The 18,544-nt window shown below is 35.6% G+C and overlaps 1 protein-coding gene across 1 annotated transcript in view; it reads left to right on the top strand.

Annotated features, from left to right (window-relative positions):
- LOC137616760 (alpha-N-acetylglucosaminidase-like) overlaps positions 1-18,544 on the top strand; it is a 511,993-nt gene that overhangs the window by 9,459 nt on the left and 483,990 nt on the right. Inside the window, exons 2-3 of the mRNA XM_068346760.1 lie at positions 5,206-5,311; positions 5,744-5,931. Coding sequence (XP_068202861.1) covers positions 5,206-5,311; positions 5,744-5,931 — 294 coding nt within the window. The remainder of the gene's footprint in view (positions 1-5,205; positions 5,312-5,743; positions 5,932-18,544) is intronic.

Raw genomic sequence — 18,544 nt, 5'->3', positions numbered from 1 at the left:
ATAATGAATATGAAAGAATAAATATATTATAAAGTATCTGCATGGTAAGTCTAAATTTAATAACACAATCCGCCGAAGTCAACGACAGCAGCTTATGTTCGGATGCACGCTTTGTAATTTTGTAATTTATCACATATTTTAACACAAATTGGGATAAATTACACTCAGTATAAGTTAAACATGTTATTATAAACTTTCTTTGAATACCAGAATTTACCAAAAACATAGAATTGATAAAACCCGATATTTGTGAAAACTTATGGGGAGGTAAAAGAACAGCCTGCAGCGAGTGGCCTTGCGGGAAAACAATCCCTTTTGATTGCCGTAGACCCAGGTTTTTTATTTCGTAATATAGTTCGGCCTATTCCTTTCAGTTTAAATAGCCTTGCATTGTCTCTCTTCGTATTATTTTGCATAGTATTTTCCCACATTCCTGTTCCTCACCTAATATCTATCTATTTTCCCCGATATCCCTTCTTTCATATATGAGATATCCGCACTACGATTCCTTATTTCTTATCCTTTTTCGAAAGTGATGGTACACAACATAAAATTTACGTTGTTATTATTATTTACATACTTACTGACGTAAGGTACAAAACATAAGGAATCGTAGTGCGGATATCACATAGGCCTATATGAAAGAAGAGATATTGGGGAAAATAAATAGATATAGGTGAGGAACAGGAATGTGCGAAAATACTAAGCAAAATATTACGAAGAGAGACAATGCAAGACTATTTAAACTGAAAGGAATAGGGCGAACTTTATTACGAAAGAAAAGAAAAACTGTCTACGAGTCAGAAGGTATTGTTTTCCCGCCAGGCCGCTACAGGCTGTTCTTTTACCTCCCCATAAGTTTTCACAAATAACGGGTTTTATTAATTCCCATGTTTTTGGTAAATTCTGGTATTAAAAAAAGTTTATAATAACATGTTTAACTTATGCTGAGTGTAATTTATCCCAATTTGTGTTAAAATATGTGAAAAATTACAAAATCACAAAGCGTGCATCCGAACATAAGCTGCTGTCGTTGACTTCGTCGGATTGGGTTATTAAATTTAGACTTACCATGACGATACTTTATAATATATTTATTCTTTCATATTGTTTATTGACAAAACATATATGTGATGAAAAAATGTAGGTTAATAAATAAGTTTCGATTCACATTACTTGGTAATTATTTGAGAACAATGAAGGTGTTCGGACAAAAATACTTTCAACCAATCAGGTATCAAGGAACCTTTCCGAGCTAAAAGGGCACCCCCTGTGAGTCAGTGCAAATATGCACCGCTATAAAAAATAGACTATAGTTCACTCAGTCACTTCACACATCAGGTGAAAATTGCCAGCGATATGCAAAGTAACAAAAATTATGATAAACTTTTCTGTCATATCGAATGAAATAGAACATTGCAGTGAAAATAGAAATTGAAATGTGACAATATAACCATCTGATGGCACCTTGTTCCCATAAATTCAGGTTTTCTGTTTTTGACGTTTATATTATTAACTTTTTTATTATTAACTTTTTTTTTTTTTTTTTTTTTTAGAACAGTGGCACTTTTATAACCTTAAGTACCCCATTCAGATAAGTGCTACGGCCTCACTGTGTAGATATCTAACTGACTATTATATCATTCATTAAGTATTCCTGTTTTTACTTGGATTCGATTCATGTTATTTTCCTTATGATCTACAATAACATCTATAGGAAATTTCATGATCACCTTCTCATTGATCAATTAATGAGACGGGAAATGTATTATTATTATTATTATTATTATTATTATTATTATTATTATTATTATTATTATTATTATTATTATTATTATTATTGCTTTCTAAGATACAACCCTTGTTGAAAAAGCAGGATGCTATAAATCTAAGGGCTCCAACAGGGAAAAAACGTTCTTTGAGGAAAGGATATAATGAAATAAACTATAAGAGAAGTAATGAACAATGAAAATAAAATATCTGAAAAACAGCAACAACATTAAATAAATCTTTCATATATAAACTATAAACACTTGAAAAAAACACTGGGAAGAGAAATAAGCTAGATTAGTGTGCCTGAATGTACCCTCAAACAAGAGAACTCTACCACAAGATAGTGGAAGACCATGGTACAGAGGCTAGGACACTACCCAAGACTGGAGGATAATGGTTTGATTTTAGAGTGTAAAATTATCTGCTTGATACCAGAGCTATAATCTAAATGGATATGTTTGCCTATACTTTTCTTCTTAGATCGGCAGTTCCTCTTGGCTTATAAAACGCTGTTTATCTCGTGCCCAAAGTTCTACTGTAGTGTTCTGGTAAAAAAGCCATTTTTTTTTTTTAGATAGGCAGGGCCCAAAGATTCAAAGCTTGAATACTCAAAAACAATTGAATACCTAGTCATATATTATATATATGTATTTTCCCTGATGAAAGATGATAAAGGATAAGGCAAAAGATGCAAGTAAATAGTTGAAAACCGGTGTTTACAGAGCTGGTCTGTGACACTGTTAATGAACAGGTACTGTACTGACGTGACTCATTGGTCATGGTTACATGTTTATGACTCAGCTTAATGAAAACAGTTTAGTTAACATTTAGCTTGATTAAGAAGATTTGATTTTTTGCGTCACTTATAAAAGAATCCTTCAAGTTAGTAGAGCCTTTGGCCGAATCATGTGGATAAATAGAATCTTTTGAGTGGACCCTATGGTTGATTAGAGCCTTGGGGTTTAAATGTTCAAAGGCTGCTCATGAATGGCAGAGGCAAGGAACAGTGACGTTGCCCTATTCAGCAGGACAATGCCCTAGAGACTGACTATATGTATATATGATCAGCGCCCAAGCCCCCTCTCCACCCAAGCTTGAACCAAGGAGGGCCAGACAATGGCCGTTGATGACACTGCAGATAGACATATAGACTCCTCAAACCCTCATCCGTAGCTCACAAGGATGGTGAGGTTGCAGTGACCAAAGGAACTAACGTGTTTGAGCGGGACTTGAACCCCAGTCTGGCATTCACCAGTCAGGGACGTTACCACATCGGCCATTTGAATAAGTAGAGTTCAAGAGCTATATGAAAATCCCAGTGAATCATCATCAATAAGCACCGACTCCAAAACTTCTTTTTGGAGTGCTATTGAAAGTAGTATTAATTTATTCTTCCTCATTACCGATGAGTGCTTTGCATGGCAGTTGTTTGATCACCGAATGATAACTGGTTTCTTCTGAAAATACACAGACTTTAGTCCCGTGGACCAATCACCTGAGGTATTATCTCCTAACCATAAAATTAGCATGTGCTTTATATCACAATGATCAATCTATTTTGAAGTGTTTTAATGCTTTCATTTTACCCTGTTTCAAGTATTGTTTTCCCTTTTGGTCTTCAGTTGCTTATTTTCCCCTAAATTTGCTGGACAGTATCTTACGCTCCATTTTGTAGGTAGTAGGCTGGCCAGGGCACCAGCCGCCCGTTGAGATACTATCGCTAGAGAGTTATGGTGTCCTTTGACTGGCCAGACAGTACTACATTGGATCCTTCTCACTGGGTATGGTTCTTTCCCTTTGCCTACACATGCACAGAATAGTAAGGCCTATTCTTGAAAGATTCTCCTCTGTCCTCGTACACCTGACATCACTGAGATTACCAAACAATTCTTTCTCGCCCAAGGGGTTAACTACTGCACTGCAATTGCTCAGTAGCTACTTTGCTCTTGGATAAGGGTAGAAGATAGACTTTAGCTATGGTAAGCAGCTCTTCTAGGAGAAGGACACTCCAAAATCAAATCATTGTTCTCTAGTCTTGGGTAGTGCCATAGCCTCTGTACCATGGTCTTCCACTGTCTTGGGTTAGAGTTCTCTTGCTTGAGGGTACACTCGGGCACACTATTCTATCTAATTTCTCATCCTCTTGTTTTGTTAAATTATAGATTATATAGGAATTATTTATTTTTATGTTACTGTCCTTAAAATATTTTATTTTTCCTTGTTTCCTTTCCTCACTGGGCTATTTTCCCTGTTGGGGCCCCTGGGCTTATAGCATTCTGCTTTTCCAACTAGGGTTGTAGCTTAGCAATTAATAATAATAATGATGATAATTAAGTTTCTTATTCCTGATCTAGATGTTAGTGTCTGGCACTGTCGTTTAGTTGTTTAAATGCATGTTGCATAAGATTTCTCATAATTCTGACTATCCTTTGCATTCAGATCTTCCTGGACAGTACCATCCTGTTCGTAAAACTAGGTATGCACTTAATCGTAAAAGCCATGTTTTCTCCTTCATGAAGCTCAGTACTACACAGTATTCTAGAAATTTTATTCCCGCTCTGACAAAGTTGTTGTTGATCTTCTTAATCAGGTAGTTGAATCGGTATAACTTCAAAAGTTCAAACTTGCTGCGAATGTTATTATGTTGAACAGGCTGACATAAGTATCTTTATAGTTTATATATGAAAGATCTATCTTAACGTTGTTATTGGTCTTAAAGTGTTTTATCTTATTTGTTCATTATTGCTCTTGTAATTTATTTCATTATTTCCTTTCCTCACTGGGCTATATTCCTTGTTGGAGCCTTTGGGCTTATAGCATCCTGCATTTCCAACTTGGGCTGTAGCTTAGCTATTAATGATAGTTCATAGATTTTATCCTAATAAGCTATTTCCAATTCCTTATCCAATTCACTAGCCTTTTTATTGTATACAGTCACATCTCTAAACCCACCCAATCTAGCTTATTTCTTTTTAAATTTTATTTTGATTGATAATGGTCATACATAATTTACTTTCAATCACTCACATTCTTACTATTTCATCCATCAGCTTGCTTGTCCATCTACACTATGCTAACACCTAATCTAGTCAACTCCATTACATTCTATTTTCTCTTTCCCAGTTATACATATGAACATTCTTTCGCATCCTGCTTTTCAAACTAGTTTTGTAGCTTAGCAAGTAATAATAATAATGATAATAGGAACTCTATATTTAGAATATCCGATTTCTTCAGTTTGAGTTCCAGTAATCTAATCTATCTGTACAATATTTAGTTATGATAAATATTTCAAATGGGGCTCTGAGTCAAAAGCTACAATTCTTCTAAGGCCATAGTGAGGTTTTATCGAATAGCTATAAGTGAGATTCAGAAATGACCTTTGGCTAAACGGTTAGATAATTATATAATCGCAATTTTTTTTCATTTCAGACTTTGCCTAAAAAGATGAACGGTCTTCAAAGAGGAGGCGCTTGTTCTTTGGTCCTGCTCTTTGTTTCTCTGAGCGCAAATCCCAGTTTCTGCATCGATACGGAAGGTAAGGCATTAAACCTAAGACCTAAGACGGAGTCACAGTCTTACATAGCCGGTTTCCTATCTATGAGCAGCAAGAATAGATTTCCTATCATATTCTATGCAAAGAGAGTCAGTGCAACTGTATGGTGGTTGCAGCAGGTCACTGATTGTTTAATTTTTATAATCCAAAGTGAGACATTTAAACAGCCATATAAATTATTTCAAGTCAATCGTTCAACTTATGGAAATGTATTTTGAGCTATATGGTAACATGCAAACTCACAAATTTTTGTAACAAGTGAAGCAATAAAAATAGTGAAAATAGTAAATTATAAATCTCTGAATTACAGTACGGCCATTTGCATGGTTTTCTATTACAAATTAACGCTATAGTTTATACAGGTATATCATCGAGGTTACTCTTGATATAATAATGATATTTAACTTCCATTAGGGCACCATACGTCACCTTTGGTACAGCCATGGGAAGAACACTTGCAGCGAATCAAACCACAGACGTCCCCAGACATTCAAGCTGCAGCCGTTGAAGGATTGGTCAAACGATTGTTGCCGGACAGAGCTGGGGAATTTTCGTTTTCAGTGGATCCTTCCATTGGACCTGAAGGAAAAGATACCTTTCAGGTATGGGTTTTGAAATAGCCTCTAGTTGATGTATTTTTGGGTGACGTTGAATGCAATGAATGGAAGTAATTTTGGGCTCGTAATTTCTCTGTTGCAATCGAGCTAAAAATTCCTAGTTAACTTGATTTAGAGTTAGGCATTTAGGCAGAAGTTTCATTAATAATGTATTGAATAATGGTTTTTGAAGATTTAATCGCTGGTTTCCGAGCTGTAAATTAAATTGAGAATCTAATGAATTTTAATATATATAGTCAATTTATAATTTATTTTCATATTTTTTTTTTCTTTTTTACAAGAAAGGAATTGATTTACACCATCCCTGGAGAAATATTTTCATAAAAGTTTTAGAAGTGGAATAACTAGTTCAGAAACAACTAGTTCATTGTGGCAGTTCGGTTGTTACAATTCTTATAATGCCGGCCAATCCTAGTTGACATGGGCCATTGCAGTGACCTTTACGGCCTTATTGATGAATAAATTTAATTTAAAGGTTCTACAGATATTAAGGCCAATCGGTTTAATTGATTGTTTTAACTATAAAATAGCGTTGTGCTGGACTATGTGGTAACGTCTTTAACTGGTGATCGCCTTACTGAGGTTCGAGTCCCGGTCAGACTCGTTAGTTCCTTTGGTCGCTACAACCTCACCATCCTTGCAAATTAAGGATGAGGGGGTTTTGGTTAGGAGCCTATAGGTCTATCTGCTGAATCATCAGCAGACATTGCCTGGCCCTCCTTGGTCGTAGCTTGGGCGGAAAGGGGGCTAGGTTGTAGCGGGCTCTTGGGCGCTGATCATATGTATATATGGTCAGTCCACGAAGACATTGTCCTGCTTGATAGGGCAGTGTCACTGTCCCTTGCTTCTGCCATTCATAAGCAGCCTTTAAACAGTAATAATGTGTTGGGGTGCCAATGCAAACCTCACACCCTTGTATCTTAACTTGCTGACAAATGTCTTTTCATCACAAATACTCTACCATCGTTATCTTTGCAACTGGACTCTTGAACAGAAAGTGTGTTTTAACTAACTAGATTTATTAACACTAATTACATACAAGAATGTAAACAATTACCACACCTGGGAAGTATATACGAAATATTTATACCTTGACTTAAACTTTCTTAGAGTAATAACAAAAAAATCCCACAACCTGATATAAAAACACCAAAGAATACATACATACATACAATATATATATATATATATATATATATATATATATATATATATATATATATATATATATATATATTGTTTATTTATTTATTTATATATATATATATATATATATATATATAAAATATATATAATGTATATATATATGTATGCAATAAATCCACAGGGAAATTGAAATAGAAAATATAAGATTAGGTCCTGACTAGTTTCGTGATACTTCTTCAGAGGACTGATTCATTGACGAGGTCTCTACATTTTATAAGGTACAATGATAGTACGAACATACTATACAGATATTTACAAAATACTCTACACCCAAACAAACTATACCTGGCTTATATTATCAGGTGTTTGTGGGTGGAGTAAATACCCCAATAGCCAGGTTTAAATGTTTAAAGGTCGCTCATGAATGGCAGAAGCAAGGACAGTGACATTGCCCTAGCAATCAGGACAATGCCCTAGAGACTGACCATATAGTATATGATCAGCGCCCAAGCCTCCTCTCCACCCAAGCTACGACCAGGGAGAGCCCGGCAGTGGCTGCAGATAGACCTATAGGCTCCCCCAAACCCCCCAACCTTAGCTCACAAGGATGGTAAGGTTGCAGACACTAATGGCACTAACGAGTCTGAGCGGGACTCGAACCCCCGACTGGGAAACACCAGGCAGAGACGTTACCGATCATTTATTGGAAGGCCTAAAGATTTGTCATCCTAAATGACCCTTTCTTAACGCTGGCTGTTTATTGTCTTCCTATATCAGTCTATACCCAAGAATTTTCTTGGTTCGTCCATCCATCGTCGTCTCTTCCATCCCCTGCTATTTTTGCAATCTCTTGGGACCCATTTTGTGATTCTTAATGTCTATCTATTTTCTGTCATTCTCATTATATGCCCTTCGCATGTCCATTTCTTTTTCGTACAAGTTATCAGAATATCCCCTGATTTCAGTTTCCTCAGGCTCTCATATCCATGCTACTCATTTTCTGTCTCTTGGTGTTATTTTCATCCTTATTCTTTCCAAAACTCTGGTTTGTGCTTAGCTTATGTTCTAATGCTTTAGTAAGGCTCCAAATTTGTGATGCATAAATTTATACTGGTATACTGGTGTATTCAATCTATATATATATATATATATATATATATATATATATATATATTTATATATATATATACATATATATATATATATATATATATATATATATATATATATATATATATATACACACACACACACGTGTGTGTGTGGATAACAGTAGGATTCGAAGACCTTTTGTGTAGTGAGTTGTTGGCATTTGGAAAATCACAAAATACTATCCATGTGATAGCAATAATAAAAATTCTTGATCGGCAGGAATCCCATCACTGCACAAAGCCACTCAGATCGTTCCAGAAAAATGAGACATAGAGAAAAAAAAAATCAGTTAAACCTTCTTAGTCCGGACTTTTATCAGCCGCACAACTTCAGACTCCATCTCATAGGGGCTCACTTTGAAACTTTGCGCTGAGTCAAGGGAGAGTTTGATAAAGCTGGTTAGTGGAGTTTTCAGAGCATAATCTGATTCACAATGTAACGACTTTCTTGATGAAAATCACTTTTACTCGATGCGTTCGTGATTTTGAAAGCTCTGATGAAATAGTCAAGAAAAGAGTTTACTTGATGTTCTATTTGATTGAAAACAAAATGTTTAATGAAATTCAAGTTATAAAAACATCTCTGAAACACTTTACGCAAACTATAGCTTTCCTTGTAATGATGGATTCCTCCTTTTTATATATATAATATTATATTTCAATATATCTTTTCAGACTTATCATCATGGTCTATTTCTTTCTTTCTCTTCTTTAATATTATTATTATTATTATTATTATAATTATTATTATTATTATTATTATTATTATTATTATTGTTATTATTATTATTGTTATTATTATTATTATTACTTGCTAAGCTACAACCCTAGCTGAAAAAGCAGCATGCTATAATCCCAGGGGCTCTATCAGGGAAAATAGCCCAGTGAGGAAAGGAAACAAGGAGAAAGAAAATATTTTACGAACAGTAACATTAAAAGGAATATTTCCTATATAAACTATAAAAACATTAACAAAACAAGAGGAAGAGAAATAAGATAGAAAAGTGTGCCTGTGCATACCCTAAAGCAAGAGAACTCTAACCCAAGATAGTGGAAGACCATGGTACAGAGGCTATGGCACTACCCAAGACTAGAGAACAGTGGTGATCACCAGACTGGGGTTCGATTCCACAATTCCCACCCAAACTCTTTTGTTCCTTTGGTAGCTACAACCTCACAATCCTTGTGAGCTAAGGATGGGGGTTTTGGGGGTAACCTATAGGTCTAGCTGCTGAGTCATTAGCAGCCATTGCTTGGCCCTCTCTGGTTCTAGCATGGGTTGAGGAGGCTAGAACCATATGTATTAGGGTATTGTCCTTCTTGCTAGGGCAATGTGTCTGTCCCATGCCCCTGCCATGTATGAGCGGCCTTTGAAACATATTGATAGTTAAGAATACTTTTTGATATCTAAAGAAAATGGTTGGAAATATTGGAAAATATAGCAATGTAATTTGGCTCAATCTAAATTATGAAAAGTCATTATGGATGATCTTGGATCCACACTTCATTTAAAGATATATCCAGGGATTAGTTATCACCTTATGATTATGATATTTCTTCTAATTGAAGGAATGCAGAAAAAGAGGCAAAATTTAATTGCACAAATGTTAAAAAGATGTATGCATCATTCAGAAGATTCTCTCTCTCTCTCTCTCTCTCTCTCTCTCTCTCTCTCTCTCTCTCTCTCTCTCTCTCTGTTCTTGGACCATTGCCATTTCTGATCTACATTAACAACATAGATTTAGGATTAACTAGTAGGATAGCCAAATTGGCCGACGATACTAAATTAGGCATAAATGCTGCGAATTCAGAGGACGTAGAAGACTTAAGAGAGGATCTAATGAAGCTTTGAGAATGGTACAGGAAATGGCAAACGCCTTTGAACCGTGGGAAATGTAAAGTCATGCACATAGGTTATAGTAACTCACAATCAGACTACTCACTGCTGGGTAATGGTATAGAAGCGTGGACCAGGAGGAAGATCTCGGTATTATTATCGCAAGGATTTGAAGTTCACCAAACAGAGCATAAAAGCTGAAAAGAAAACAGAAACTAATAGGGGACAATTCAAAAACAGAAACAGAGACACTACTACAGCTGTACACATCACTAGTAAGAACCCATCTAGAATACGGAGTGCAATTCTGGGCTCCAAGTATTCAGAAGGATATAGATACACTGGAAGAAGTACAAGCTAGGGTCACCAAAGTAGTTCCAACACTACGGCAATTTGGATATAGACGGAGGATGGAACGTTTGAACTTATTTGATCTACAAAATCGACGACTAAGGGGACAGTTAATAGAGGCATTCAAAATTCTTAAAGGAATAACAAATGTAGATTACAACGATCTATTCACTCTTAGCACAAATCAGTCCAGCAGTAACGGATACAAACAGGAATTGAAAAGATACAACAACACTCAATGTGACAATTTCTTTGCATACAAAATAGCAAATATTTGGAATAGACTTCCAGCGGATGTAGTAAACAGTAACACAGTAAATGAGTTCAAGAATAATTTAGACAAGATCATAAGAACTCTAAATGCCTAAACGAAATAGCTTTACCAAAAAGCAAATGGAGTCTCCGCGGATGGACTAAAAAGTCTTTGAGACATCCAAAATCCTTGTAACACACACACTCTCTCTCTCTCTCTCTCTCTCTCTCTCTCTCTCTCTCTCTCTCATCATACTACAAATAACATGAGGAATAAAGAGAAGAAGCAGAGTGAGGAAGATGTTTGTATCATATATTTAGTATAAATTAATGGATTATCAATAATGTTTTCTGTCTGTTTCAATAAGCTAGTTACGCTCTCCTGTATCTTATATTTATATCCACTATTGTCTTATACATATTTATTACCATTATTACTCGGGTGCTATTTCTTAATAGCCTCTCTGACCCTAAACATGTTTACGATTCCATAAACATGGCGAAGTCTGAGTACGTATCCTTAATCTTAAATTTCAAGATCTTTTTAATGGCGTCGTTAAACTTTATTTTTTGCTAATCCAACTGGAAGATACGGGGATTTTTTAACGACAATTTTCTTTATATAAACAGAAATTTATCGGGGGTACACAATTTAAAACCTTTATTTTAAATATTTCTACAGCTAATACCACTGATGTATCTGCGGTTATTAACAGTAATCTTTAACATTATTATTATTGTTGTTGTTGTTGTTGTTGTAATTCTCAATTTTGTACCCTAGTTACGATTGATGATTCTATTATTATTATTATTATTATTATTATTATTATTATTATTATTTTTATTATCATTAATATTATTATTACTCTCAATTCTGAATACCATAGCTACAATTGATGTTTCTATTATTATTGCTGTTATTATTATTATTATTATTTTTTTTATCATTAATATTATTATTATTTCAATTCTGAATACCATAGCTACGACTGATGCTTCTATTATTATTATTATTGTTACTCTCAATTCTATATATCATAGCTACAACCGATGCTTCAATTATTATTATTATTATCATTATTATTATTAATATTGATATTAATATTATTACTGCCCAAGTCCTAGACATCGATACTTATATCATTTAGGATCTTGAATCTAAAGTTTTTCCAATTAATCCACCCGATAGTCTTAGACTGAAATTGCGGTTTGGTTGATTTGACTACAGCCGATGTATTCAATAGAAACTGGTCTAGTGAAGATGAATTAGGCGTAGCGGATGTAGTTTCATTGATATGTGTTAAGGCTTGCAGTATATTTACACATACACTTATTATTGTTATTATTATTATTATTGTTCTTACTTGCGAAGCTACAACTCTAGCTGGAAAGGCAAAATGCTATAAGGTCAAGGGCTCCAACAGGTAAAATAGCTCAGAGAGGAAAGGAAATAAGGAAATAAGTAAAATATTTCAAGAACAGTAGCATCATTAAAATAAATCTTTCATATAAAATCTTCAAAGAAACAAGAGGAAGAGAAATGAGATAGAATAGTATGCCCGAGTGTACCCTCAAGCAAGAGAACTCTAACCCAACACAGTGGAAAACCATGGTACAGAGACTATGGCACTACGCAAGACTAGAGAACAATGGTTTGATTTTGGAGTGTCCTGCTCTTAGAAGAGCTGCTTACCATAGCAAAAGAGTCTCTCCTACCCTTACCAAGAAGAAAGTAGCCACTGAACAACAGAGTGCAGTAGTTAACATCTAGAGAGAAGGAGAATTGTTAGGTAATCTCAGTGTTGTCCGGTATATGAGGATAAAGGATAATATGTAAAGAATAGGCCAGGTTTTTGTGTAGCTAAAGGGAAAATGACCCGTAACTAGAGAGAGGGATCCAATGCAGTACTGTCTGGCCAGTCAAAGGACCAAATAACACTAGTGGTAGTATCTCAACGGGTGGTTGGTGCCCTGGTCACCCTGCTGCCAACTACGCGCTCACACACATGTATATATATACACATATGTTTACATACATACGGTAAATATGATTAGACACAAACACCTACCCACATATATATATTTTTAAATACAGTATATATATATATGTATATAAACATAGCTACATGTATATTTAGATCTGTATACTTAAATATACAGATGTATTTATATATATACTGTATACATATATATATATATATATATATATATATATATATATATATATATATATATATATATATATATGCATGCATTTTTTGTTTACACACACACGCATATATATATATATATATATATATATGTTATATCGATGTTTTTATATATGTATGTATACACATACAGTGTGTATATGAATATATGCTTGCTAGGGCTATGTCACTGTCGTTTTCCCCTGCCATTTATGAGTGACCTTTAAACCAGTGGGATATTTCGGGTGGTGTCTCCACTCTTTTCAAGCAGTAATGATTTTAGTTGTATACATGAGACCTATATATACAAGGAATTCTGAATTACAACCAGTAAAGCCATGTAGACAAACATATTTTGGCTAATCCTTGAAGATTACAAGGATTTGTTTGATTAAGATTTAATAAAGAATATGGTTAATCTTCTGTGGAATCTGTGACTCATGGGACAGACTCCTGTTATGTCTTCTTAGCTAAAATTTTTCAAGAATCTGACCTTTAATCTAAGAATTATGTACATATGACCTTGAACAAATTGCAACGAAAGCCGACTTCAAAATTCCTTTCTCCGAGGTCTCCAAAACAGCCCCCAAATCCATTTAAATCTTGCTTGAGAAATATATTTTCATTTTATGTATTACACATTTCAGTGCTACTTACAAGGAGGTTTATGGGCTGCATGATGAAGGATTATTTCCATTCTGTCCGAAAGCAGTCTTCAAGAAATCACTAAAAATATGAAATTAAATTGTCATCTAATCTGGTAACTCTTGCAACATTCCTCATATGCCTTTGCAGGCCAGTTACGCATGATATTTAAAAGAAGAAAAAAATTGGATTTTATAGCATATAAGGTCGTGCTTATCTAGGGATCATGTCACTATTTCCATTCAAAACGTTTTAAAGCAGATTTCTTACAGCTGTTAGCTCTGGAAGTAGTGGTCTTTCAGTCATTATCTCCCCTGTTATCTTCATCTTCATCCTCTTCTGTTAGAAGAGGAATTAACATCATATGCTTTAAAAATGAGCAAAGCCTAGAGGTATATTAACAATAAGGTGAGCTCAGACAGCCTTGTTAATTAATGGCTTTGCCAATTAAGGTGTGGGGTACTGAATTTCTGGAATATAAGAGTTGGCCACTTAGGTTTGGGGTACTGTATTTCTGGAATATACGAGTTGGCCACTTAGGTTTAGGGTACTATATTTCTGGAATATACGAGTTGGCCACTTAGGTTTGGGGTACTGTATTTCTGGAATATACGAGTTGGCCTCTTAGGTGTGGGGTACTATATTTCTGTAATATACGAGTTGGCTGCTTAGGTGTGGTACTCTATTTATGGAATATACGAGTTCGACTCTTAGGTTTGGGGTACTATATTTCTGGAATATACGAGTTGGCCACCTAGGGTTGGGGTACTGTATTTCGGGAATACACAAGTTGGCCACTTAGGTTTTGGGGTACTGTATTTCTGGAATATACAAGTTGGCCACTTAGGTTTGGGTTACTGTATATTTGGAATATACGAGTTGGCCACTTAGGTTTTGGGGTACTGTATTTCTGGAATATACAAGTTCGCCACTTAGGTTTGGGGCACTGTATTTCTGGAATATCCAAGTTGGCCGCTTAGGTTTGGGTATACTGTATTTCTGGCATATACGAGTTTGCCACTTAGGTTTGGGGTACTGTATATCTGGAATATAATGAGATCGCCACTTTGGTTTGGGGTACTTTATTTCTAGAATATACGTGTTGGCCAGTTAGGTGTGGGGTACTGTATTTCTGGAATATCAGAGTTTGCCACTCAGGTTTAGGGTACTCTATTTCTGGCATATACGAGTTCTAATATCTCTTGAAGTCGGGATCCACTCATGTTGGTCCCTATCAAGGTCTAAAGGACTTGGTATCAACAGTCCTGAATAACCTCATCTTATGGACTCCAAAAAGATGCAGCACAATGGACTTGGGTGGGCTATTATCTTCATCTGACATAATAATCTGCAATGCTTTCCTATATAGTGATTGATTGAATGTAATAAATGTGGGTAAAACTGCTATCTTTGGGTCTGTTTCACTACAAAGCCGAGTGTTGTGTGAATACATGAGGCATCATTAGGGAGCATATCTATCATAGAAAGAAATGTGATCGAGGCTTTCTCGGGTTGCTGACCTTTTTGAACCATCTGCATCATGCCATTCAAATTTGGGTTGAAGTGCCTTCAACAACAGAGATGTTTTCCATGTGTTAAAGCATGATGTTGGGTCAGGGATATGCATGCCATTCAACTTCTCAAAGTTCATCTTGACTAGTGCTGTAAGAAGCTTCATATAATATTCAACATCTATATCTGCAGCATTGATGATATGTTCATTAGTGACATTCACTTCAGTTACAGGTGGTTGGGTATTACTGCCCCTGGTATTGAGGAAGGAATATTCCACATACCATAAAAGGTACCTTTGCCATCCAAGGTACAGGTGTTATACTGTGTTATCGACACTGTGGTGTATGAATTGACCTAGTAGAAATAAATGAATATCAGTCCTCTGGGCAATTGTTGCAATCCTGTCAAATCTCTTAACTTCTGCATGTGAGGGGCAATGTATCATTCAGCTTTCTAAAGCCAAAATGATGGTGTACCTGTATTCCAAGCCAAAAGCCCAGTGGAATTACGATTATACGTGGCCTGGTTGCTTGCATGATAAATTGTTCAATAGATGCAATTTCAAGGTCTCAATATTTTGTCCACACATTGGTATGAAGTAGTAACCTTTATGACTAGAGCAGATAGGAGCTAGCTGGTTCTACATCACACGTCTTTATTGATGAGATAACAGGTGCTGTCTACGGGTTGTAGCTTTTTATTAATCTTGATCAATTTTCTCAGTTTCTATAATTCATGATTTTTCCCCTTAGATTTTTTTTTTGACGAGTAAAAGTCATGAAGTATTGTCTGTGCTTTACCTAGAAAAGTTACTGCATATGGCTTGCCATGGTGATTCGATATGACAATTCTTTCTCCAAAATGCTCCTGTAATCTTTACTTCATGAGTGTAAGTGTATTAGCTTCATAATCACTATCATGGAGGTATCCACTAATTTTCTTTACAAGTTATGGCACTGCTATTTGCTCATCATTATTTGATTAAAAAATTCAACCACTTTTGGAAATGCTTAATTTCTCACATCATCTTTTGGACGTCCGGTATATCTAGTCTTTTTTCTGTGTTTGTATCGGGTTGGTTTAAAAGTGCTGTGATTTCCTTTTACATGTTCTGAAATTTGAGATACTGCCACTAAATCTACTGTACATTGATTCCTCAACTGTACTTCATTGACCCAGTCATCATTTCCTTTGCTACACATATCTCATATGTTTCTCTTAAACTGGCTACAACACCACATGCATTAACTGCACAGCTTCTAAAACTTTTACAATGTTTCTAGAAGGCTAAATTCACTGGCTACACAACAAATTACACTTAATGCACAGCCTCACTACAACACCACATGCTTTGACTGCACAGCTTCTAAAACTTTTACAATGCTTGTAAAGGGTTAAATTCACTGGCTACACAACAAATTACATTTACTGCACAGCCTCATTACAACACCACATGCTTTGACTGCACAGCTTCTAAAACTTTTACAATACTTCTAGAAGGCTAAATTCGCTGGCTACACAACAAATTACACTTGACTGCACAGCCTCATTACAAAACCACATGCTTTAACTGCACAGCTTCTAAAACTTTTACAATGCTTCTAGAGGGCTAAATTCGCTGGTTACACAACAAATTACATTTACTACACAGCCTCATTACAAAACCACGTGCTTTCAACTGCACAGCTAAAACTTTTACAATGCTTCTAGAAGGCTAAAATCACTGGCTACAAAACAAATTACACTTACTACACAGCCTCATTACAACACCACATGCATTAACTGCACAGCTTCTAAAACTTTTACAATGTTTCTAGAAGGCTAAATTCACTGGCTACACAACAAATTACACTTAATGCAAAGCCTCACTACAACACCACATGCTTTGACTGCACAGCTTCTAAAACTTTTACAATGCTTGTAAAGGGTTAAATTCACTGGCTACACAACAAATTACATTTACTGCACAGCCTCATTACAACACCACATGCTTTGACTGCACAGCTTCTAAAACTTTTACAATGCTTCTAGAAGGCTAAATTTGCTGGCTACACAACAAATTACATTTACTGCACAGCCTCATTACAAAACCACATGCTTTAACTGCACAGCTTCTAAAACGTTTACAATACTTCTAGAAGGCTAAAATAACTGGCTACACAACAAATTACACTTACTGCACAGCCTCATTACAACACCACATGCATTAACTGCACAGCTTCTAAAACTTTTACAATACTTCTAGAAGGCTAAAATCACTGGCTACATAACAAATTACACTTACTGCACAGCCTCATTACAACACCACATGCATTAACTGCACAGCTTCTAAAACTTTTACAATGCTTCTAGAAGGCTAAAATAACTGGCTACACAACAAATTACACTTACTGCACAGCCTCATTACAACACCACATGCATTAACTGCACAGCTTCTAAAACTTTTACAATGCTTCTAGAGGGCTAAATTCATTGACTGCACAACAAATTACACTTACGTACAAAGCATCATTACAACACCGCATGCTTTAACTGCACAACTTCTAAAACGTTTTAAATACCTCTTCAACGCTAAAATCACTGGCTACGCAACAAATTACACTTACTGCACAGCCTCATTAACCACCGCATGCATTAACTGCACAGCTTCTAAAACCTTTACAATGCTTCTAGAAGGCTAAATTCACTGGCTACGCAACAAATTACACTTCACTGCACAGCCTCATTACAACACCGCATGCATTAACTGCACAGCTTCTAAAACGTTTAAAATACCCATAAAAAGCCTAAATTCACTGGCTACACAACAAATTACATCACCACATGCTTTAACTGCACAGCTTCTAAAACTTTTACAATGGTTCTTGAAGTCTAAAATAACTGTCTACACAACAAATTACACTCGACTGCACAGCCTCATTACAACACCACATGCATTAACTGCACAGCTTCTAAAACTTTTACAATGCTTCTAGAAGGCTAAATTAACTGGCTATACAACAAATTACACTTACTGCACAGCCTCATTACAACACCACATGCATTAACTGCACAGGCTCTAAAACTTTTACAATGGTTCTAGAAGGCTAAAATAACTGGCTACACAACAAATTACACTTACTGCACAGCCTCATTACAACACCACATGCATTAACTGCACAGCTTCTAAAACTTTTACAATGCTTCTAGAAGGCTAAAATAACTGGCTACACAACAAATTACACTTGACTGCACAGCCTCATTACAACACCACATGCATTAACTGCACAGCTTCTAAAATTTTTACAATGCTTCTAGAAGGCTAAAATAACTGGCTACACAACAAATTACACTTGACTGCACAGCCTCATTACAACACCACATGCATTAACTGCACAGCTTCTAAAACTTTTACAATGGTTCTAGAAGGCTAAAATAACTGGCTACACAACAAATTACACTTGACTGCACAGACTCATTACAACACCACATGCATTAACTGCACAGCTTCTAAAACTTTTACAATGCTTCTA

The sequence above is a fragment of the Palaemon carinicauda genome, chromosome 22 (assembly GCF_036898095.1).
Source record: "Palaemon carinicauda isolate YSFRI2023 chromosome 22, ASM3689809v2, whole genome shotgun sequence".
Taxonomy (NCBI): domain Eukaryota; kingdom Metazoa; phylum Arthropoda; class Malacostraca; order Decapoda; family Palaemonidae; genus Palaemon; species Palaemon carinicauda.
The sequence above is the reverse complement of the archived record's forward strand: the minus strand, read 5'-3'. Positions and strand labels throughout refer to the sequence as shown.